We start from the raw sequence: 24,828 nt of genomic DNA, 5'->3' as shown, positions 1-24,828 counted from the left end.
TACCTTCAGATTTTATCCTTGCTGGTCTCTGCCATCAAGATTCCTCTTTTGTCTGAGCTTTTGTTCTCTGAAGGCTATATTGACTCCTTCCTTCATGTTGACAAAATAGTCTGTTTTTAATTTTTGTGTAGAGCTAGTCAACCAGAGCAGTAGGTAATCTCTTCTTTCAGGTGTAGCCTATCAACTTATTGGACTGTACTTTCTTCTCTTTTGTTTCAGGGGATAGTTGCCTTCCCCCCCCCCCCCCCCCCCGTCCATGGTTAATCTTCCCATTGGTTGGCTGATACCAAAATTTACTTTTATTCACATTTTTGATGTTTATGTTTGGATTGTTCATTTGTTTTTAGGTAAAATTTGGAAATACCACCTTTAAAACAGATGTGTATCTCAAGTCCCTCAACCCTCAGTGGAACTCAGAATGGTTTAAATTTGAGGTAAGTTTTTAATTTTTTAAAAAGTATTTATTAGAGGGGTGCCTGGGTGGCTCAGTCGTTAAGCGTCTGCTTTCGGCTCAGGTCATGATCCCAGAGTCCTGGGATCGAGCCGCGCATCGGGCTCCCTGCTCCACAGGAAAGCCTGCTTCTCCCTCTCCCACTCCCTCTGCTTGTGTTCCCTCTCTCGCTGTGTCTCTCTCTGTCAAATAAATAAATAAAATCTTAAAAAAAAAGTATTTATTAGAGCAAGACAGAGCACAAACAGAAGGGGGGGCAGAGGGGGAGGGATAAACAGACTCCCCGCTGAGCAGGGACCCCCCCCCCCCCACATGGGGCTCGATGCCAGGGTCCTGGGATTATGATTTGAGCTGAAGGCAAGATGCTTAACCGACTGAGCCATCCAGGTGCCCCTTAAGGTAAATTTTTAAATATCAGCATTTTTTAGTATATATTTTTGACGTGACCCCTTCCCCCCAGGAATGATAGGAGTACCTTTTATTTCAGGTATAGTAGTCTTCCTACACCATAAAAATACTTTCTTTTTGGCTTAACCAAGATTAAGTTTTTAAAAAATAATGTTGTAGTTAAGAAAATACAGTTTATGAATGCAAGAACACAGATTTAAAAAAAACAGTCTCTTAAAGTATTACATTATTATTACTGTAATATTCTCTGGATTTTAGCATATGCCAAAAACCACTTAAGGATAGTGTACAGATTAAATTTAAAAAAAATTGTAGTCAAAAGTATATATTAAAAAATGCCATTTTAACCAATTTTAAGTATAACTCAGTTGCATTAATTACTTTCACAATGTTGTACAAGCATCACTACTATTTCCAAAATTTTTTCATCACTCCAAACAGAAACTACTCATTCAGCAGTAACCCTCACCTCTTCTAGTCCCTAATAACATCTAACCTGCTTCCTGTCTTTTGAATTTTCCTATGTTAGATACAAGTGGAATCATTATGATATTTGTCTTTTTGTGTCTGGCTTTCACTTAGCATAATGTTTTCAAGGTTTATCCATGTTGTATCATGTATCAGAATTTCTTTACTTTTTATGGCTGAATAATAGTCCTCTGTGTGTGTGTGTGTGTTTATGTGTATGTATCACATTCTGTTTGTCCATTTATCTGTTGATGGGCATTTGGGTTGTTTTTACTTTTTGGCTACTGTGACTACTACTGCAGTAAACATTAGTGTACAAGTATCTGTTTAAGTACCTGTTTTAGTTCTTTTGAGTATATGCCCAGAAATGGAATTGCTGGGTCATATGATAAATTGTATGTTTAGCTTTTTGAGGAACTGCCAAACGGTTTTCCATAGTGGCTACGCCATTATACATTCCCACCAGCATGTATGAGAAAATTCTGATTTCCCACATCTTTGTCAAGCTTTGTTATTTTCTGTTTTTTTTTTTAAAAATCATGCCATCCTAGTAGGTGTGAAGTGATGTTTGCAATGTAATTTTAATATGCATTTTTGTCATGATTGAGCATGATATGCTTTTTTATGGTTAAGGACCATTTGCCTTTCTTTTACTTTGAACTGCCATCTCATATTTTAACTCCCCAAAGAAGATATTTAGAGATGACACTATGGAGGTAGACTTCACAGGACTTGGTGACTAGCTTAATGTGGAAAATGTAGATGTGATATGGTATGTCATTGGTTTTGATTTGCATTTCCCTAATGACTAATAATGTTGAGCCTCTTTTCATGTGTTTATTGGCTGTTTGTATGTCTTCTTTGGAAAACTGTTCAAGTTCCTTGCTCATTTTTAAGTTGAGTTATCTTTTTTGTTTTAAGTTGGGTTATCTTATTAGTAATTTTCATGATAGTAGGACATTCAAACTTAAGAATATTAATTTCATTTTATTGATGATGCAGTACAAGAATTTTTAAAGCTGCAAAATACTCAAGTAGCTTAGGTAACTTTAAAAGATAATATATTTGTACTTCTCTGAAATAAGGGATTTAAAAAAAAATTTTTTTAAAGATTTTATTTATTTATTTGACAGGAAGAGAGAGACAGCGAGAGAGGGAACACAAGCAGGGGGAGTGGGAGAGGAGAAGCAGGCCTCCCGCCAAGTGGAGAGTCTGATGCGGCGCTCGATCCCAGGACCCTGGGATCATGACCTGAGCTGAAGGCAGACGCTTACTGACTGAGCCACCCAGGCGCCCCGGGATTTTAATAATGTTAATGAGATTTAGCACCTAAAGTTACCAGCCATTTCCCTTAAAATTTACTAAGTTTACTATTTTGGCTAGTACTTCTAATAATAGTGTATTTTGTGTGAAAGATGTTCTTAAACTTGGTGTTTATAGTTAACATTAATTATATACTTTTTAAAACTTGTTTGTCGGTTGCTATTAGCATTAGTTTATATGTTGTGAACTCTCAAATATCATGAACAAGTGGATGTTTAGTTTTCTTTTATATAAAAGAAACATTGGGCCAGGCAGTATAATGATATTTTGGAAGCTCCATGTAATCATTTGGAACCTAGGATCCTTTTGTCTTCTCCATCATCCGTAGTCTGTGGCTTCCAATATTCATGGTCACATTAGCCTCCAAGTTAGCAGCTGGAGTTCTAGTGATCACATCAGTGTTCTAGGCCTGGAAGAAAAAGCAGGAGAGGTGGTGATGAGTTAACATATATTTTTCAGCTGAGCAAGCCCTGTTTGAGAAATTTTTCCCTATCCTATCTAGTTCTATATAATGATTTATGCTTGTTATCTCAGTAGTTACAAAGGAGGGTGGGAAATTTAGTCTTTTAACTGGACAAATTGCTGTGCAACTAACATTTTTAAACACTTAAGACATTTATGAGAAAGTCTTAATTTATATTATTTCATGATTTGATATTGGCTCAATTAAATCTATGAAATATCCTTAGTTATTTTATTAAAATTAATTAAAATTAATTCCGGAATTTCTTTCTTAGATTATTTGTATTATTAGCTATCTATATATATCATAAACAATTCTAGTCATTTAGTTGGTATGGAGACCTATAGTGTCAGGGAAGGAATACCTTAGAGTACCAGTACAGAAGATGAGGGTACTCATAGGTAAATGTGTAAGAGGTTAAATAAGTGTACACAAAACATGTTATTAATGGAGGTAAAAATTGAAGGGATGTCTTTGGAGCAGTGGTTAATGGCTTAGTTTATGACTCTTTTCCTTTTTACTAAATATATAGGTAATGCCATAGTATGGAATGCCATTGATGACATGATTTAGAATGGCTTGGAAATCAAAATGATTATCTTAACATTTCACTATGGAAATTTTCAAATATGCATAAAAGTAGGCAGGGTACCTGTCCATCATTTACCTTTATTTTTACCTATACATTGTGCTGTTCTTGTTTTACCCGTTACCCCACTCCCTACTCGGAGGCTGGGGTGGCAGGAATATTTTAAGGCAAATTCAAAATATTATGCAATTTCATCCATAAATTTTTAGTTATGTCTCTCTTTTAGAGAGGTATCCCCTTTTTTGAAAACAAATCATCCAGTCACATTATTACATCAGTGATATCAACAATAATTCCTTCTACTTTAATTCTTAAAATTATCTTCAGAGGTTAGATTATTAATCTAAAATCAACAAGAAATTAAATGGAATGGAGAAAGGCATAATATTTCATAATTAAGTTTAAAAAATTAACCAAAGTATATAGGTTTGCAGAGATATCACTTGACAAAAGCATATGTAAGGAAAATACAGAGATTTTAGTTAACCACAAACTGTCTTAATGAACAGTATGGTATATCTGCTATAATGACAAACATTCATAGACTGCATTTAAAACGTATAGTATTTTAGTTACAGGAAATAATAATCCTTTTATATTCCATCCTTACAAATATCTGTAATATTGTGTTCCATCTAGCCACTACATTTGATGAGGAGTACTGGCAAATTGGAGGATGATATGGTATACAGAAGATATGATATTCCGTATCTGAAATAATGAACATGTCTTCCAAAGGGAAAAATCTTTTTTTGCTTCATTCTTTGCCTTAGTCAGTTTGCCCTGTTGTAACAGAATACCGTAGAGTGGGTGGCTTAAACAATAGCCTTTTATTTCTGACATTTCTGGATGCTGGGAAGTCTGAGATAGGGTACCATCGTGGTTTTGTTTTGCTGAGGTCCCTCTTTCTGGCTTGTAGATAGTGATCTTCTTGCTTGTCCTTTCATAGCGGGGAGAGAGATCATCTCTCCCCATCTTTACTTGTAAGGATACCAATCCCATTTGAGAGGACTCCATCCTTTTGACCTAATTACCTCCCTAAGACTCCATCTCCAAATACCATCATTTTGGGGATTAGGACTTCCATATACAGATTTTCAGGGGACAGAAACATATAGTTCACCGCATTCTCCATTGTAGTCCCTCTTTTTAGCCAGTGCTTGGCATGTGATAAGTAATTGATAGAAAGTAAAAGGAGAGAGAACAAAATTTCACTTACTTAATTCATGAACTTTAGTTTTTTTTTTTTTTACCAATAATATATTAGTTTTTCCTACAGTTTTATTCTCTGAAATTGTCTTTACAAATGATGGTACCATGGTGCTCATTAGCATCCTTGCACTCCTGTAGATAATGTTTGGACTCATTTTTACTGGATATTATAAGTAGACTAGTAAAATACAGGATAATATGTAGAAAAAGAAATTAAACATGGGCCTGACACAGGATAATATGTAGAAAAAGAAATTAAACATGGGACCCAACATGGCCTGAACTCACGACCCTGAGATCAAGACCTGAGCTAAGGTCAAGAGCTGGATGCTCAACCAACTGAGCCACCCAGGTGTCCTGAACTGTACTTTTTTTCCTTAGAAATTTGGCATCTTTTATAGAAAAAGGGGTTATAACTTATGTGTGTGTGTGTGTTAATTCCTTTACCTTTGTGCTTAGAGATAGATCTGTAAGTTTTTTTTCTAGAAATAAGTAATCTTTTACATTTGGTATATGTATATATTTATGGTAATGAAGACTTAAAAATTAAAAGATTTAATTTTAAGGTATACTTTTAGGTGGATGATGAAGATTTACAGGATGAACCTCTGCAGATCACAGTTCTTGACCATGACACTTACAGTGCAAATGATGCCATTGGTAAAGTGTACATTGATATTGATCCTTTACTCTACAGTGAGGCTGCAACAGTCATCTCAGGATGGTTTCCAATTTATGATACTATACATGGTAAGGAGTATATAATTTGAAGTAATCCCTGTTAAATTTATATAATATAGTAAGTAAATGCATTATTTAAAAATCATCTTGGAAATACAGTGGAGTTTTCTAGAGGTTTTATGATATATAATATTACCACATATTGAATGCAGAGCAGAAATAGAATCTAACTGTATGCCATGAAGCTAGACATTATAGAGAACTACAAAAATGTAAGTGCTATTCTTATTACTAGTTTTTTTGTTTTTCAAAATATAGTTATTTTTATAAAAATGTTTATAGTAATAAGTAAATATTTTTTAAAATTCTCAGCTTTAATTTTAATTTTCATTCTCTTTTAATTTAAATTTTAAATTTTTAAATTTTTAAAAAGATTTTATTTATTTGAGAGAGAGAAAGAGAGAGGAAGAGAGAGTGAGCAGCAGGGAGGGCCAGAGGGAGAGGGAGAAACAGATTCCCCACTGAGTGAGGAGTCTGATCCCAGGACCCTGATATCATGACCTGAGCTGAAGTCAGAGGCCCAACCGACTGAGCCACCCAGGTGTCCCTCTCAATTTTAATTTTAATTATAACATAGTAAATATTGATATATGATGCATATAAACAAAAACTCCTTGAAGTTCTCAATAATTTTTAAGATTATAAAAGTGGTTCTATCATTACAAAGTTTGAGAACTGCCAGCCTGAAAATATGCCATCTTTTTAGAATGGCAAATGGACCCATAAGGAACTGGCAAATGTTTCTCTCTATAGTCTAGCATCTTTCTGCCTATTTTACATTTTTGACCTGGCAATCCTGTTGCTAGTTGTTTATTATAAGAATAATAAACTGAGATTTATGCAAAAGTATATTTATTGTGAAACATTCTATTATTATTTATTAATATTTACAATGAAAATAAATTGGAAAAGAAGATTTACTTAAATAAATTAGAGCATATATAGACCATGAATTATGCAGCCAGAACAAAATGCATGTTTTTAGAGTAGAGTGGCATGAGGAAATGTGTATGATTTGTAAAATTGCAAAATTTTATAAAATTCAGATTATAAAACATTACAGGATGATTACATATTTGTTTAGAAAGAAAAGAATTGCATATATGTGATATCATGTGATAAATTGGCAGAATACAAGATAAAATGTTTATTCTTTTTTTAAGAAAAAGATTTATTTATTTATTTATTTTAGAGAGGGAGAGTGTGAGGAGGGGCAGAGGGAGAGAATCTCAAGCAGACTCCCTGCTGAGCACAGAGCCCTATAGGGCTGGATCTCAGGACCCTGAGATCATGACTTGACGTGAAACCAAGAGTTGGACGCTTAACCAACTGAGCCACCCAGGCACCCTGATAAAATATTTATTCTTGGATAGTTTTATTTCTGGACTGTAATCCTATTTTTTCTCTTTTCCTTTTTTTGTATTTTCTACAACATAAATATATTATCTTTGTAGTCAGGAAATAAAATCTAGTCCCATAGTATATTATCAATAAAACATGCTACTGGAGAAATAATCTGGGCTTAGATTAAAGGCAATAGCAGTAGGCAGGAATGAATTTTCCAAATATTTTATATTAAATACTGTTTATAGTTGGTTTAATATGTTTATGGACCCTTTGTTAGGACATAATCTCATTATTTCAATGGGTAAATGAGCAAGTCACTCTTCTTAGGCCTTCTGTAACTCTGAATTTGATTGACATGCAATCAGGACAGTCCAGTAAAAGTATTTAGTAAATGTTAGAGATAGAGACTGGATCATTTTTATTTATTAGGGCATGTTCTGAAAAACCCTAATTTTTGGAATTTCTTAGCTCATTTTAACTTAATATATTCATTGAAAAGAATAAAACTTTTGTGTGGGCGCCTGGGTGGCTTAGTCATTAAGCATCTGCCTTCAGCTCAGGTCATGATCCCAGGGTCCTGGGACCCTGCATCAGGCTCCCTGCTCGGCAGGAAGTCTGCTTCTCCCTTGCTTGTGTTCCCTCTCTCGCTGTGTCTCTCTCTCTGTCAAATGAATAAATAAAATCTTTAAAGAAAGAAAGAATAAAACTTTTGTGTTAAATCAGATTCTTGGCATTTGTTATGAAGACCATTTAAGATATGACTTCTAATCCTGGCTGTACTACTTAACTAGTTATTGATACTATGCAAATTATTTAACTTTCATTAAACTTTAATGTTTTCCTCTGTAACATGAGGATGATAATACTACAGAAATTACCTTACTGGGTTGGTGTGAGAACTGTGAGATACTACACGTAACGCATTTAGAACATTATCTTTGCTCAGATGTTACTGTCATCATCATTGTTGTCATCAATTTAAATGTGGCTCCTTTGCAGTTAGTCTTGATTCAAATAAGTAGACTTATTCATTCTCTAATATATATGTATACTTCAGAAAATGTAATGAACTACTTAGAGTAAAAATAATTAGGAAACAAAGTTAGCACTGCTGTTATGATTGATATGTTATTTTAAAATCATCAGTTGGCATTCATTTGCTAGATTATTTAATTGTGCTTTATTTTGTTAAGGGTAAAAACTTGATTTTCCATTTGAAATTTTAGGTATCCGTGGGGAAATCAATGTAGTTGTCAAAGTAGACCTCTTCAATGATTTAAATCGATTTAGGCAGTCATCATGTGGAGTCAAATTCTTTTGCAGTAAGTAAATGCATTTTATTTCTCACTTAATAGGAAATTTAATTGTTAAGTATAGGGAATCAAATTAATATTTCAGAAAGCTAATGGAAAATCTATTATACTTTGGTTTTAATGCCAAAGAGAAAATTGTTCATTTTTCAGAAACAATTACTGTAGCTCTGGGGACTATTTATCTGATTTTAAAGTAAATGAAATCTAATTTTTTACAAGTTCTTAGGAATTTTTGTTAGAATAGTCCATTGGGGCGTGAGGTGTACATGGTTATCATGACCCTACTCTGGCTTGCACTCTCGCCCCTACTCCACACTCTGGAAGGAATCACATTAAACATTGCTGGTAACTTATTTGCTTATTGCTGGTAGAAGGAGTGACTGGTGAAGATTTTGGATTTTTTCCCAAATTTTGAAGAAGAATCCATGTATTAATGAAACAACTTAATCTTGTTTACTTAAATCTTATGTTAGTAATATTGGGCCCAAAGGTGGAGAATTGATTATAAAAGCACTGCATAACAATACAACTCTGAAATACCTAAGAATGACTGGAAAGAAGTTTGAAAATGAAGGTGGAATGTGTTTTGCAGGAATGCTACAAATTAATTCATCCTTAGAGAAATGAGATCAGAGTGACTGTGGTCTGGAAATGCAAAATGTGACAGCATTTGCTACAGTCCTAACTGAAAACCAAACAACTAAGGGAATATACCCAAACCTACCTATACTGTATGGTGAATAGGAGGCGTCCACAGTTCATCTAGGCCACATGCTGAAAGAAAATCACTGCCTTGTTGCATTGCTCATGTGTAAGCATGATATTATAAAACAGTTAGTGATGCACTGTATCTGAACAGTAGCCTATGCTAACTTGATGTCAGCTGGTTGTCAGTAGTCAGCAACAACATAGGGGGAGATGGGCTTCTACTTTCATAATCAATGAAAACAAATCCCACTCTCTCTAATATCTACATTTGGAAAAACAAATTCAATGACTACATGTATGATATAATCAGACTTAATTCAGATTCAAATCAGACAAATTCAGATTCAAATTCAAATGGGCCATCTAAAATTAGGTAATACAGATATGGAGCTATTTGTGGTGGGTGGACAGGTGTATTTTGCAGAAGTCTCCAGTGACCTTAAAAAGCATTACTATCAGACATCAACTTACGGAGAAGCTTGCAGCACTCATCTAATGCAGGTTTTACTCTTTTTTTTTTTTAAAGATTTTATTTATTTATTTGACAGAGAGAGACATCACAAGAAAGGGAACACAAGCAGGGGGAGTGGGAGAGGGAGAAGCAGGCTTCCTGCCAAGCAGGGAGCCCAATGCGAGGCTCGATCCCAGGACCCTGAGATCATGACCTGAGCCGAACACAGACGCTCAACGACTGAGCCACTCAGGCACCCCTCCTTTTTTTTTTTTTTAAAGATTTATTTATTTATTTGAGAGAGGGAGAACATGCACATGGGGGGAGGGGCAGAGGGAGAGAATCTTCAAGTAAACTCCCCACTAAGCAAGGAGGCTGATGTGGGGCTTGATCCCAGGACCCTTGAGGTCATGACCTAAGCAGAAACCAAGAGTTGGACCCTTAACCGAAGGGACCACCCAGGTACCCTGCAGGTTTTCCTCTTCTACCGGTAGGTCAATCTCCATGAAAAACAAGCTCTAAAATAATTTTCACATATTTATCTTATTACTTTCACAGCAATGAATATTTTATTGCCTATTAAGTTTTTCTTTTATAAATTAGAACAAGTTGCCTTGTTAATATGTGAAAGATATGACTATATTGAACTTTGTATAACTGTCAAAAAAGAAAAATCCAGATATTTTTTTACCTTTATTTTTAAAGATTTTATTTTTAAGCAATCTCTAATCTAACATGGGGCTTGAACCCACAGTGCTGAGATCCAAGAGTCATATGCTCCACTGACTGAGCCAGTCAGACTCTCCTTCAGTGGTAATTTAGTAGAAGATGTTGTTAAGATAGGAGCAGAGCACTATTGCCAAACATTGTGATGCTATCCAAACTTACATAGGTATCTACAGGTACAGTCCCTCAAGTGCCATGAAAAATGGGTTGGCATTGGGCAGATGTAGGCAATCACAGCCAGCCTGGATTAATAGGATTGAAAACTCCTAAGTAGTTGAGTTAGCTTTAAGGCATGGATGTCTATTTTAAGAGACTAATTTGGTGTAGATGTTATTAGGTTCTTCCTTTGTTTATTGTGTTTTTTTTGTTTTGTTTTTCTATAGGTTATCCCCTTTTTGAATCCGACTAGATCTTATTTTATTTCAGATTTTATTTATTTAATAGAGAGAGAGAGAGAGAGACAGCGAGAGAGGTAACACAAGCAGGGGGAGTGGGAGAGGGAGAAGCAGGCTTCCCGCCCAGCAGGGAGCCTGACGCGCGGCTCGATCCCAGGACCCCGGGATCACGACCCGAGCCGAAGGCAGTCGCCTAACCAACTGAGCCATCCAGGCACCCCCGACTAGATCTTATTTTAAATCTAATGACATTTGGTGTTATTTATTTTAAATGAGTTTGTTAAATAGTATAGTGACTACTGAACCAGTTGGCCATATGGCCATGGATTATTGGAAATTGCAGGGCTGTATGACTCCTCAGATTATGTCAGAAAGGTAATTGTTTGATTTTTAAGACTGCACTGTATGTTGTACAAAAGAACTTTTTCAAAAGGTTTTGAATAAAGTTTTTTGTATTTATTACCCACTTTGTACCTACTTTTATAATGATTACCTAGCTGACATTCTGATTTTTTTAAACTTTGTATTGAATGCTATTTAAGATTGTCTGTGGCTGTTTTCCAAATTATAAAAATACAATTTCTGTCTACTGTGTTTACTATGAGAAAAACGAGGTCTCATTATAGAAAATAATTATTTCTAAGAATAATATGGAATTTAGAAGACTGATTGGAAGTATGACTATTATAATTACATTGAAATTAGCACAGTAAAAAGTCTTTTTGTATTATGTATCCAAAAGGTAAGAATTTAATTGTACAATTTTAAAAAAAATTGAATTTAACCTTGTGATAAATAAAAGCATAATAGACAATTTCTTTTAACAGCAACATCCATTCCAAAGTGCTATAGAGCTGTAATAATTCATGGTTTTGTAGAAGAGCTTGTGGTCAATGAAGACCCAGAATATCAATGGATTGATCGAATTCGTACACCAAGGGCATCAAATGAGGCCAGACAGAGACTCATTTCTTTAATGTCAGGTATTTAAAAAAAATAACTTCATTACTGATTTACTTAACACTGTTACATTTTTCACGTCCTTTTGACATGCTACCTGAAATTTTACACTGAAGGCTATGAATTATATATGACTGATTCTCTACCCTGGCCCTGTCTTCCTGAACATACACACGTTGCCATCTTATAAGAGGAAATCTGAACTAGAAGCTTATATTTCCTTCTTAACTAGTTAGTAAAAGGAATTTGTGCTCATGAAGTGGCATAGTGGAAAGAACCCTGAGCAAGGAAGTAGGAAACTGGGTTCTAGTTTTCCTTCCTCTAGCATTTATTTGTAGTCAGAGTTTAGGTAATCTCTCTATTGTTTTTTTTGCCTTTTCTTTTTTCTTTTTTTTTTAAAGATTTTATTTATTTATTTGACAGATAGAGACATAGCAAGAGAGGGAACAAAAGCGGGGTGGGGAGTGGGAGAGGGAGATGCAGACTTCCCACCGAGCAGGGAGCCCGATGCAGGGCTCTGTCCCCGGACCCTGGGACCATGACCTGAGCTGAAGGCAGACGCTTAACGACTGAGTCACCCAGGTGCCCCTTTTGTTGCCTTTTCATAGTCCTTCTCTGACAACTTGTTTTAACTCCCTGTACTTCTCCCTGCCATTCTGAACCCATTACTTTTCTTTATTTTTCTTTGAAGAACTTCATCATTTTAAATTTTATATGTATATATATGTGTATATATACTCACATGTATATCAGACAATAAATAAGTATAAATGTTGTATTTAATAAATATAAATATGTTATACTTATATATAATAAATTTATGTTTTTAACTATAAAATATAGATTTATTATTAATAAATATATCAATTACATTTTAATATTTATAAATCAGTATAAATATATTTATACTTAATATAATATAAAATGTATTTAATATATTAAATAATATATCTTTTTTGTTCACCTCTGTATTTCTAGCACTTAGAAGAAAGGAAGAATGCCAGGCATATAGTACACAACCAAAAATTATTTGGTAAATGAATGCATGAATGAGTGAATCTTAATTTGCCACATTGTAAAATGCAACTAGTAATGTCTTACCTCCCTGAAATTAGGAGGCTGGAGCAGATAGTCTTTTAGGTTCTTTTCAAGTTTAAAAATCTGATTTTTTGACTTTTTTTTATTGCTACCATATCCAACTTTATATTATGTAATGTGAAGACCTGAAGCATAATGAGTTTTCTTCCTTTTTTTTGTAGGTGAACTGCAGAGGAAGATTGGCTTGAAAGTGCTTGAAATGAGAGGAAATGCAGTTGTTGGGTACTTGCAGTGTTTTGATCTGGAAGGCGAATCTGGGTTAGTGGTACGAGCCATAGGAACAGCGTGTACACTGGATAAACTAAGTAGCCCAGCAGCTTTCCTTCCTGCATGTAATTCCCCATCCAAAGAAATGAAGGAGTAAGTATGAATCAATGAATCGTTCTTATGGAGCTTTTTATCTTTTACCTATATGTTTTCATTTGATTTGAAGTATTCTAGTGTAGTTGTTTAACATACATTTTTTGCTTTGGTGATTTTTTTTTTCCTATGGTAATTTTTGCTATCAGAGATGACTATGAAAATCTGAAGCTTTAATCTATTTAGTTATTCCTAATATTTTATTTATACTGTCTTAATATGAAATTCAGGTTAGTAATGTAAAACTAAACTTATTTCAGATCTTTAGGCACTATATATTTAAAGTGTAAAATGGGGATTTATGGAATTTTTACTTATTCTTTGGGGAATGCTTAAAACCCATTATTATACCTGATAATCTAATTATGCTTATGATTAGCAACATCGTATAGAAAGGAAAAGTATAGCAGGGAAGATTGACCTGTGCTGGGGTCTCATACAAATGTCTACAGAGGCCAGACCATTTACATAAATAAAATAATTCAGTATAATTAAGTAGGGAGTATTGAGGACTGTAAAGCAAATGTTGGCAAACTTTTTCTGTAAAAGGCTGGATAGTAAATACTTCACGCACTAGCCATATAGTTTCTGTCTTTGTTTACCAAAAAAATGAGTTTGCTGATCCTGATCTAAAGGTATTTAGGCTCATATATTTTTTAGAAACTGAGTGTGATTCAACAAAACACTTTGGTTGACTGGATTTGGCTTACATGTTACCATTTTTGCCTAAGGCAGAAGATTCTCAACGTGGTGGGGTGATGCTATCTATAAGGAATGTTTAAAATGAAAATTTTCTGTCATAATGATTGGGGTGAGGAAGATCCTGGTTGGGGACTAGAAATGCTGATTGTTGTATACAGCAAAGGACAACTCTGTACAACAAAGACTTGTTCCATCCTAAGTGTCAGTAGTACTTCCATTGAGACCCACTGATTTAGAGATTCTTCTAGATCAAGGGTCAACAAATTTTTTTTTTTTTGTAAATGACCAGAAGATACAGGTAAATAATAATGTAGTCTTTGCTAGTAACTACTCAGCTTTGCCATTGTAGCATGAAAACAGTCATTGACAGTGTGCAAATAAGTGAGTGTGGCTGTGTTCCAATAAAACTTGATTATTTACAAAACAGATGCAGGATGGATTTGACCTGTAGGGTATAGTTTGCTGACCCCTGCCCTGTATCATCAGGGTGTCAGAATTCTGTAGTCAGAAAACCTGAAATGCTTCCCAGATTAACAATAGTCAAGAGAGGTTGACTAGAAAACAATCACGTTCCTTTTTTAAAAAAAAATTTAATTCCAGTATAATTAACATGGTGTTCTATTAGTTTCACATGTACAATGTGGTGATTCAACTTTTTCTTTAACAATATTTTTAAAAATGAGATTTTCCTCTTAAGCTTATTCTTTTTGTCTAATTATTTCCTTTCTGTTGGCCTTTAGTTATGTAGATTAAATTTTAGTCACCAGAGGGAGCACATTATATATGTATTGCCTGATTTTATTGGGAAATACAAGTGAAATATTGACAAGTGAAATAACTTGTTTTAAATAAATTGGAGAGTGAATTTGCTTTATATTCCATTTAAGATATGTTTTAAAAAGATATGAACTGTCTGCTGCCACAGGTAAAGTCAGATTGCTGGTGTAACTTTTTGAGGGATTCAGTTTTTATTTTCTTTTTCCACACCAAATTTACGTAAGGACTTGGGTCCCTCCTTTTCTTGCCATCCTCCAGCTTTACCTAAGTTGCCTGAAGGGGCCTGGCTTTTGCAGTTGTGATGTCTGAAGTTTTCCTCTTTTCACTAAATTATTTAGTAGAAAGAGAATATTATATTGCCTGTTGGTGTCTTAAAATGATATATTGATAGTAGTGGAATATATTTGGCCTACATTTAGGAATAGTTCCATTAATGTAAATCTTCTGGGATTGTGTAAGTGTTCTCCTTTTCTAATTTTGTTGTAGCCTATCTGCCCTAAGTTGTCAAATATTCACGTCATGAAGAATTTAAGTTGCTTCATTAAGATTTTCTGAAAGTCATCTTGCTACCTTAGTCATGCTGTTAAGAAACAAACTCAGTACTCAGGCTGCTTTATTTCAGCCAGCTTCTTTGTATTTTTGACAATGAATCAATTTTGGGTGCTAGTTTTTTTTTTTTTTAAAGATTTTATTTATTTGACAGAGAGAGACAGAGCGAGAGAGGGAACACAAGCAGGGGGACTAGGAGAGGGAGAAGCAGGCTCCCCGCGGAGCAGGGAGCCGGATGCGGGGCTCGATCCCAGGACTCTGGGATCACGACCTGAGCTGAAGGCAGACGCTTAACGACTGAGCCACCCAGGTGCCCCTGGGTGCTAGTTTAAATTGTTTCATGATTCAACTGATTATAATTATTTTGATGTTATAACATTGATTCTAGACAGGAGTTGGTAAAAGGTAGTTTGGATTATGTTCCTGTCTGAATGGATTTAGTATTAGAAATGTCACTGGGGAATTATTGCAAGATAATCTTTCATGCAAGGGGACTGATAAGAATTAGAACTCCAAGAATACATGTGGTGATGCTCCATTGTATTTGGATTTAACTAGATGTCATGATTTGAACCTTTTCCAATGTTCATTTTATTTTATTCTTTTTATTTTACCTGTATTAATGGTGTGTTTTACTCCATTGTTTTTTTCCCCTTTCAGATATTTAGTGTAATGAATGATATAATGATATAAATCTTTGATATTTCCTTGCTGAACTATCTTAATGGTACAGAGTGCATTTAAATATGATCTACTGCTTCTCTACTTTAAAAAAAAAAGTACTGTTTAAGAGATGTTAACTGTAATTTCTCCTCTGTACAGCACTGATGCTTAGAATTTTTAACTTATTTAGTCCCTTCAACAGAGAAAGAAAAAACAAAAACAAAACCTCACTCAGTTGTTTGTATACAGATAGGTCACCAATGAGATGTTTGATTTTTATCAGTTGTATTAAACACATTTTTCTTTTAAATTAGCAATAAAAACAGAAACATTGTCCTATTGTAAAACCAGTGATATTTTCAGAAAATAGTCTGTAGATTCTGTGAAAGACCATTATTCCCAGTTAATGATAGCTCATGTTTGAACCTTAGCAAATTGTGATTGCTGGGAATGTTCACTGGCCAGTAGAAAAGAAGAGGCCAGGAAAAAGTTGAGCTCTTGGACGCCTGGGTGGCTCAGTTGGTTAAGCGACTGCCTTCGGCTCAGGTCATGATCCTGGAGTCCCGGGATCGAGTCCACATCGGGCTCCCTGCTCGGCAGGGAGTCTGCTTCTCCTTCTGACCCTCTTCCCTCTCGTGCTCTCTATCTCTCATTCTCTCTCTCTCAAATAAATAAATAAAATCTTAAAAAAAAAAAGTTGAGCTCTTGATCTGCTTTTAATTTGAATTCTAAAAAATGTAGATGGTTTTTCAGAGTGTATTCACATATGTATGATTGATTCTTTTTTCCTCATGATGTAAATATATCTATACATACATATAGATATGATCTATTGCAGGATGTCAGTTGATATAAAATTTCAGTTCAGAATGTAGTTTAATAGGTTCTGTTTATTTTTTAATTTATTTATTTTTAAAGATTTTATTTATTTGACTCAGAGAGAGAGAGACAGCTAGAGAGGGAACACAAGCAGGGGGAGTGGGAGAGGGAGAAGCAGGCTTCTGGCTGAGGGAGCCCGATGCGGACTTGATCCCAGGACCCTGGGATCATGACTTGAGCCGAAGGCAGACACCTAACGACTGAGCCACCCAGGGGCCCCTAATAGGTTTTGTTTAAATTTAAATAATATATTCTGTTTGAGAGCTAGACAAAAATTATCTACATTGTTTTATTAATGTGTTTTGAAAAGTGGTGTCCCCTTGCTTTGTTTTGTTTCCAGTGTAATCTGGAAAGCAGTATACTTGGAGTGCTTCTACTGGAATGTTTATATTTGCTTATTATATCCATTCAGTTTATTCATTTTTCTTTATGCTGTCATTTTTCATATTCTTTAGTCCCACTATCTTGCGATTATAGACAGAAACAGCTCTGTTAAACTTTCTTTATAGAAAAATGTAATTTAAAAAAATAGAAAAATATAATTACATGAATTCAGTTTCAAAAGTAACATAAGAACTTTATATTTGACTTTTCACTTTTATTGGTATTTTGTCCCTGTGTAGTAAGCTTTATGGTGATCAAAATAATAACAAACATTTTAAAGCAACTCAGAATCCAGATCTTAGTCTTTTTCTTATTTAATGCCACTATTTCTGCTTGCTGTTTTTCTTATTCACAGTCCTAATTATTAATCTGATCCCTTAAAACTATAACTGTATCCTAACAAGTTAGTATTTAGCTATTCTTTTTAAATTTCAATTTGTTTTTTGCATGTTGGGGATTAAAAATTCCTCTCCCCTAACTAAAGCTCCTTTGAAATTATTTTAACATAACTTTGCTATCTGTTGTATGTATTGTTTTCTTTTCTTCCACTTTGACTACAAATTCCCTCAGGTCTCCGCTGGTTCATCCTCCAAGCCATGGATGCCGCTCGACTCACAACAGCCCAATTCACACTGCTACTGGCTCACGACTTACTCAGAACTTCTCTGTGTCTGTTCCCACTCTCATCTATACTGGTACGAGACTGCTCAGACTCAAGAGCTGGGGAAGCCAGGCCACAGGCTGCAAAGGGCAGGCAGGCAGGTGGTGTAGTGTAGGCAGGTACCACAAGTCTTTGCTTCCTCCTTTTCTTACTTGAAGTCCAGCTGCAGTGAAGAAATCCAGTATATAGCCACCACAGAGGCTCTAACTACTTTGAAGTGAAAGTGTTCTTCTAGCTTCCAAAGTCTCTTCCATAGATCCTGTAAGACCCCTATCTTATTTATGCATCATGTAAGTTTTTAGGAGTATTCTCCAGTATGTGTTTTGCCATTATTTCTGCATTTGGTTAGAAATAAAATTGATGATTGGATTCTAAATGAAATAGCTGCCAAAGCTTCTGATTTGCTTATTTTATTTATGTACAAAACCTTTTACATAGTAGGGTCTGGTTTATTCTGTGGAAGAGAGCTGTTGGAAAACAGGTAAGCAACTCTTATGCATAAAATGCAATGGTTCTTTGTAGCTATATTCATTTTTCTCTCTGCCGTGTTTTTAGCTGTGGCACTCTTGATGCTATAGGATAAGGAAACATTTTTTCTTTTGAAGATATCTGTGTGTGCAAATATAAAAACTATTGTGAATATTTGCATACACCATTTGCAGCATCATTTTTTCTTTTGTAACTTAAAAAAGCATTATTTGGAAGTATTTTCAGTCATGTATTTATTTTTTTTGTTTATTTTTCCTTTTAATATTTTTTACCCCCTTAGTCTGTCATTTCATGCTTCTTTGCTTTTTTACTTGGCTTATTAACTGTTTCAGTGCAGATAATTATTTATCTGGAGAATGATGAATGGTTGAACAGCAATTGGTTGTCTTTGGCCTCATACCCAGCTCCACACTTAAGAAATGACTGCTGGCCCTGCCCAATACTTTCCTGGTGTTTGGATCATGCTGCCTTCTGTCAGGTCCTTTGGCACATGATTGCTTAATATTTCTCCACCTTCTTCTGGCAGGATTCCCTTCAATGAAGATCCCAATCCCAATACTCACTCATCAGGACCCTCAACCCCTCTGAAAAACCAAACTTATTCCTTTTCACCTTCCAAGTCCTACAGTCGACAGTCCTCTTCTTCTGACACAGATTTGAGTTTGACACCCAAAACTGGTAAGGCGCTTGCACCCACCTTTTTCTTTTTCTTTCTTTCTTTTTTTTTTTTCAAATTTGTTTCTATTCTTTATTAGCTTTCCATCCAAGGCTTTCCTCCTGTTTTTGGCATTTAAGTTAAAAGATTATGTGAATACTGATCATTTTCAGTTACTATCATTAAAATATGAAAATTTCATATAGCTCAGAAATGATCTTGTTCAAAGATCTGCATATGTTGATTTAATCATAATGTAGATATGAAGTCCAGAATTTATTTTTGCATGTAGACATTTTTCATTTCATGCTCATATTATGAGGAATAACATCTTAAAGCTTTTGAATAGAAAGTAACATTAGTAGCTTGCAATCCAATTCCTCATGTAGTGGAAACATTTTCGAATTCATTTTTCTGTCTATTTCTGAATTTAATTCTAAGATTTTATTATGAAAAAATTTTTAGAACAATTGAAATGGTTATATTGGAGTACATATATCTATTTATTAACTTCTTGCTATTTAAAATGTTTGGTTTTGTTAGTTTTGCTCTCTAGGTTAGAAAGTAGCATTTTTGCTTTACTTATTCTTACATATTTCTCAATGTATGCAATTTATAATTTTTCCCTCCTATTTGTATTTTGATGAATAATTTCTGTGAGTTTTTATGAATGTTTTATGATAAAAATTGTTTAAAAAGTCAAATTATTTCATTACTTCTTAAAGTAGAATTAACTTACTCAAACCATTAAGAAAAGTAAAATGTAAAAAGTTAAAAAGTTAGTAGTTAGCAATTTTTGTAAATATTGTTTTTGTCTGGCAGTTTTCTCCAGATTGATGAAAACATTTTGCATTGTTCCTGTTCATTTTTATCATCTTTAATAACCTTTTGTGTATTAGGCAAGAAATTTATAAAATGATCCCAGATTTTATGAAAACAATGAAATCTAATTCAAAAACCAGTGCTAATTCTAAAGTAAAGAAAGGGCATTAAAAAGAAAGCCTATAGATTTAGTATCTATTTTTATAAATATAGTCACAAAATGTGAGGAAGATAATTATGAATACCTAAATCTTTGAAAAGAATAGCTTTATTCTTTATTTACATATACATAATATGAGTAACTTCTAAAATCATGAGTTTTTTTAAAAGATGTATTTATTTTAGAGAGAGCGAGTGAGTGAGCAAGCGCACGTGTTCGTGGGGATGGGGCTGCAGGGAGAGCAGAGAGAGAATCCCAAGCAGACTCCCCGCTGAGCATGGAGCCCCACGTAGGGCCAATCCCAAGACCGTAAGATCATGTCCTGAGCCGAAATCAAGAGTCGGACACTCAACCAACTAAGCCACCTAAATCATGGGATATTTGATAGTCATTGATACACGGAATGTGGCATTGTAGCCATATTTATGCCATAAAAACTGAACCATTCAGATGGTAGTGAAGTGTTTTTTTTTTTTAAATAAAGGATGAGATTCTGGCCTTCAAATTCATGCCTATCAAAACAAAAAAGACTTAGGATAGTATTTGAAGAATAAGTTTTCTTAAAAATACTTTTTCAAGCTTTGACCACTGGTTATTTGTGTATTCCAGGCTACTTTTCAATATTTTTATCTTTATTTTATTCTTTGCCATAACCACAGACAATTTTTTTGAAGTATATTCTTGGTCTTTCTGTTTCCGTTTCTTTAATTCACCAAAAAGGCCAAGTCTAAAAAAGATTGTCAAGTAATAAGTTAACTGAATCAGATTTGTCTTCCCTTAGCTTTCTTGTAGGCAATCAATTATCTTATCAATGAAAACAGTTTTGCATTTTATTTTCTAATTCCAAAATTTTAGTTTTTAAAGATTCATTTATAAGTTACTCTTCTCATATATTTCTATATTTATCAGATGCCTTTAGATAATTTTGTTTTTCTACTATCATATGCTATTCACTATCTTTAGTAGCATATTTATAGAACATTAACAGTATTTTTGCTTATCATGAATCCCTAAATATCTTTAAATATTCCTGAGGAGCATTCCAGAAGAGATTTGAAATGGCAAAATTATGATTGTTTTAAAATTTCTAAAACTGTAATTGTGTATTTCATAATTCTCTGCTTTCAAATTTACCTATATACAAAATCAGTCTCTTGAGAAATAGGGGGTAAGCTGATTATGATTGATTGATTATATGTAAACTGGGGAACCAAAAATAGAATAAAGTTAATAAAGCTTTAGACTGAGAAAGTTGGTTTTCTATTTGTAGTTAAAGCTATTGTCTTTTTTTTTAAGATAGGTCTCATTTAAAAAATTCATACTGATTTATTTCTGTAGATTCTAATTTTTGACATTTTACAAGGTTTCATTTTCATATTTTTTTCCAAGTACTCAACTAGTAGGAATGGAATTTTAGAATGCTAGTTTTAGGATATTGATTTGACACCTGACTCAAGCTAATTTTTGCTTTAAAAAAAAAAAAGAAAGCTTTTAACCATGTATAATTTTTGTGATTTGAGAGTATTTGCCCCTTACATACTCAGATCTTTGTAAATGTGAACAGTGTTATGATCAAACTTGAATATTTAAAATTTTAGAGGAAAAAGAAAAGTAGTAATATACATCTCAAAGATGAACAGAAAGAAATTAGTATTTATTTTAAATTAATGATGGCAACTGTTTAATGTGGTGCTGTTTTTTTATGGATAAGTGATATGTTTTAGTAACATTTGAAGAACTACTTTGCCACTTTAAGTAATGTTTATATTTGAGGCAATAAGTTTCTGGCTTTAAAAATTTATAAAATACACATTTTAATTTTATACATTCTTAAGCAAAAAAAGTCAGGTAATTTAAGTGTTTTTGAGAAATCAGCTCCATGTGATTAGAATGGCATAAAATCCCATGTTAATGATTTAAAAAATTTTAATAAATGCAAAGTTTATAAAGGTTTTGCTAGGTTTTCGACTGTTCCTTTAATTTATATTGTGTTGGGTAGATGGTCTTGCTAATGACTTCATATGCTTAGTGTAATTTATGTAGCATTTTAAAATCCATTTTTACTGTTATGTTTTGCATCATCATTGCTTTCCTTATTCTGCATTTTCTGGTCATCTTCTGAATCTGCATCTTTTCTCTGCTACTTTCCTCCACAGCACCTTATTTACAGGGGCCTAGGATTTACCTGTGTCCCAGCTCCCCCTCTCTCTCTTGTGGTTCCCTTCATCTTAAAAAGTCCTGTCTCCTCCTCTCGGAATCTAGCCTTCCCCCTCATCATTCTAGCCCTGTCAGCCCAGTTCTGAGGAAAAGTGTTTCTTTCAGTGAAGAGCTGTTCCTGGCTGCTTCTGGTAGGATAACATGTCAGCTTTTTAATCCCTTTATTTTAAATCACCTTTGAAAACAAGTAATTATTTCATACTATAAAGAAGTGTTGGATGTCTTACACAGGGCGTACTTCTTGTTTTTCTTGCTGGTGCACAGAATTAAATAATTACGATGATCGTGAGGACATGGTTGAGGATTACTTGATGAATAATTATGAATATTCTGCTGAAATTATTTTATTTATTAAAAAATTATATGTCTGAGGACATAGATCTTCATATTTCCAGTGATTATTGGGTTCTCATTACTAGAGTTTCTGTTTTAGATGCCTTACTTTCTTTCCCTTCACACCAACTCCATTCACATTGGACCTGCACCATCATGTTGCTAAGCCATATGGTTAATTAGTAAATTATTCTGTTTGAATCAGTTTAAGTCTCATTTTGGTGGTATTCTTTCTTTATCCATTTTTTTTCCTGTCCATTGCTTAATTTTCAAATTATTCTGCTGTATTTTCTGATGTTTTATTTATCTCTACAAAATACATTTTGTTTTATGGCTTTCAGTATGCTTCATATAAAGATCTTAGTTTCATTTCTATGTTTAGTATTGTATAGTCTCTAAAAAACATATTTAGGTTACTACAAGAAAAATATGTTCCTTTTTTATTTTTAAAGAACAGAATGGGACTATACACATGCTAACCTTTGTTTCCTTATCCAAGAACAGCTAAAAATGTAAAAGTAAATTAGTTCCTTTTTTAAGTCATTGCAGTAAATCTGACTGTATGTATCTTCCATTTTGAAAGGGTGGGATTGAACTGTTAACTCTAACCTGTAGAGCCTATAGCACTATAGAGCACTGGCTTCTCACCTGTCCCCTGCTTTCTATAATTCTTTGATCGTAATTGGTCTGTTGGTACTATCAAAAGAATAAAATAAAGTAGGGAAAGAAATGGAAAATTAAGCCTTTAAAAAATACATCTAAGAGCTTAAGAAATACAATTCTTTTCATCCATAACTATGTACATTTGTGATGTGTCTATTATATGTCTGTGATTTTTTAGTTTTAAAAAATATTTTATGTTGATTTTTGCAAATGAGTATTGAAAACTATGAATGTTAATAGTGTTTTGTCATGAATGATATATTTAGGAATGGGAAGTTATCAGAAAATAGATTTGACTATCTTTCAAAATTGCCTAAAACTCATGCTCTTTAGAGAATTTTGGAATATTTTTAAGTAAGCACAATTAAAAGTGCTTTTTCTTTCTATAGTTCCTTTTAAACAAGCATTTGATGTTTCTTGATTTATTTTAGTATTCTTAAATTGTTAGCATAGTAAGTACAGTTGATCCTTGAGCAACACACCCCTGCTAAGTTGAAACTGTGCATGTAACTTCTGATTCCCCAAAAGCTTAACTATTAATAGCCTACTCTTGACCACAGGCCTTACTGATAACATAGTCAATTAATACATATTTTGTTACATATATTATATACTGTATTCTTGCAATGAAGTAAGCTAGGGAAAAGAAAATGTTACTAAGAAAATCATAAGGAAGAGAAAGTACATTCACAGTACGGTACTGTATTGAAAAAAATTCGTATATAAGTGGACTGTGCAGTTCAAACCCATGTTGTTCAAGGGTCAATTGTAATTGGTAGTATCTTGATTATTTTGTATTAGAAGACTCAACTTTTAAAAATTGAATATTATACAAAAATTCATTACATTAACATAATTTAAAAAATAAGTTTTAGAACAGATTGAGTCTAAACAAATAAATTTAAAACTGATCAGTACAGTTTTGACATCTTGCTTCTAAAGAAAACTTTGTGAATAAAATAGAGTAAAATATGTGCCTAATTGCATGTCAAATACTTTAAATGTTTGGATCATTTTAAGATTTTGACTCATGATATTTATGAGGATGAATGCAGTTAAACTTTGTTTCTGTAGTTGTTTTTTGGTTGTTATTTATGTACTGATGTTCTGTAGGAATGGGAAGTGGTAGTGCTGGAAAAGAAGGGGGGCCATTTAAAGCTCTTTTAAGACAACAGACTCAGTCAGCACTGGAACAAAGGGTAAGAGACATTCAACATTCTTTATTCTTACAGTTAATATGCTTTTCCTATCATGCTTCCATGTATTTATAACTTATTTCCATAAACTAGTTTTGATCATGTATCTGTAATGTAATTTCAGAGTCCAAAATTTATTTAAGGTATCAAAGAAATTTGTTTATGAATAATTAATTTTAATTTGGAATAATTCTGTAACTTTTTTGTTTTGTTCTCCAGTTTTTTATTAGAAATAGTCTGTTTGTAAATATCCACTGAATGATGAAATCATTTCTCATCTTACTTTAAAATTATAATATATAGAAGGAAATAGTAGACTTTTTCCAGAAAAAAATATTTTAGGTAATTCTTGGGGTACCTGGGTAGCTCAGTTGGTTAAGCATCAGACTCTTGATTTCAGCTCAGGTCTTAATCTCAGGGTTGTGAGATCAAGCCCATATTGGGCTCTGTGCTGGGCATGGAGACTACATTAAAAAAGAGAAAAGAAAAGAAAAGGTAATTCTTTAGTGTATTAATATATTGATATGCTGAGATTATTTTTATGGCCGGCCAATCTCTTAGGGGTAAGAAATGCACAGATTCAGTATTTCTACAGATTAACATGAACAATGTGGTTATTTGGTATGTGAATACATCTTTTTTAATTATTATAAGTTTAATGTTTA

The 24,828-nt window shown here is 33.6% G+C and overlaps 1 protein-coding gene and 1 pseudogene across 5 annotated transcripts in view; both read left to right on the top strand.

Annotated features, from left to right (window-relative positions):
* The window catches only part of C2CD5 (C2 calcium dependent domain containing 5), a 96,173-nt gene that overhangs the window by 13,893 nt on the left and 57,452 nt on the right, over positions 1-24,828 (top strand). For 4 of the 5 annotated variants that reach the window (XM_028113188.2, XM_028113186.2, XM_028113185.2 and 1 more), the window contains exons 3-9: positions 348-434; positions 5,493-5,664; positions 8,229-8,324; positions 11,423-11,578; positions 12,815-13,013; positions 18,644-18,795; positions 24,081-24,166. In XM_028113188.2, the coding sequence (XP_027968989.1) occupies positions 348-434; positions 5,493-5,664; positions 8,229-8,324; positions 11,423-11,578; positions 12,815-13,013; positions 18,644-18,795; positions 24,081-24,166 (948 nt within the window). Of the gene's footprint in view, positions 1-347; positions 435-5,492; positions 5,665-8,228; positions 8,325-11,422; positions 11,579-12,814; positions 13,014-17,567; positions 17,663-18,643; positions 18,796-24,080; positions 24,167-24,828 lie in introns of those variants that run through there. The other variant, XM_088025982.1, reaches the window with a different exon arrangement.
* On the top strand, positions 8,582-9,982 carry LOC114216564 (leucine-rich repeat-containing protein 34-like; annotated as a pseudogene).

Source organism: Eumetopias jubatus, unplaced genomic scaffold, assembly GCF_037043125.1.
Source record: "Eumetopias jubatus isolate StellerSeaLion01/CBP00866 unplaced genomic scaffold, mEumJub1_p1.0 scaffold_8, whole genome shotgun sequence".
In the NCBI taxonomy this organism is placed as follows: Eukaryota; Metazoa; Chordata; class Mammalia; order Carnivora; family Otariidae; genus Eumetopias; species Eumetopias jubatus.
Note: the sequence above shows the minus strand (reverse complement) of the source record. Positions and strands in the feature narration are given on the sequence as shown.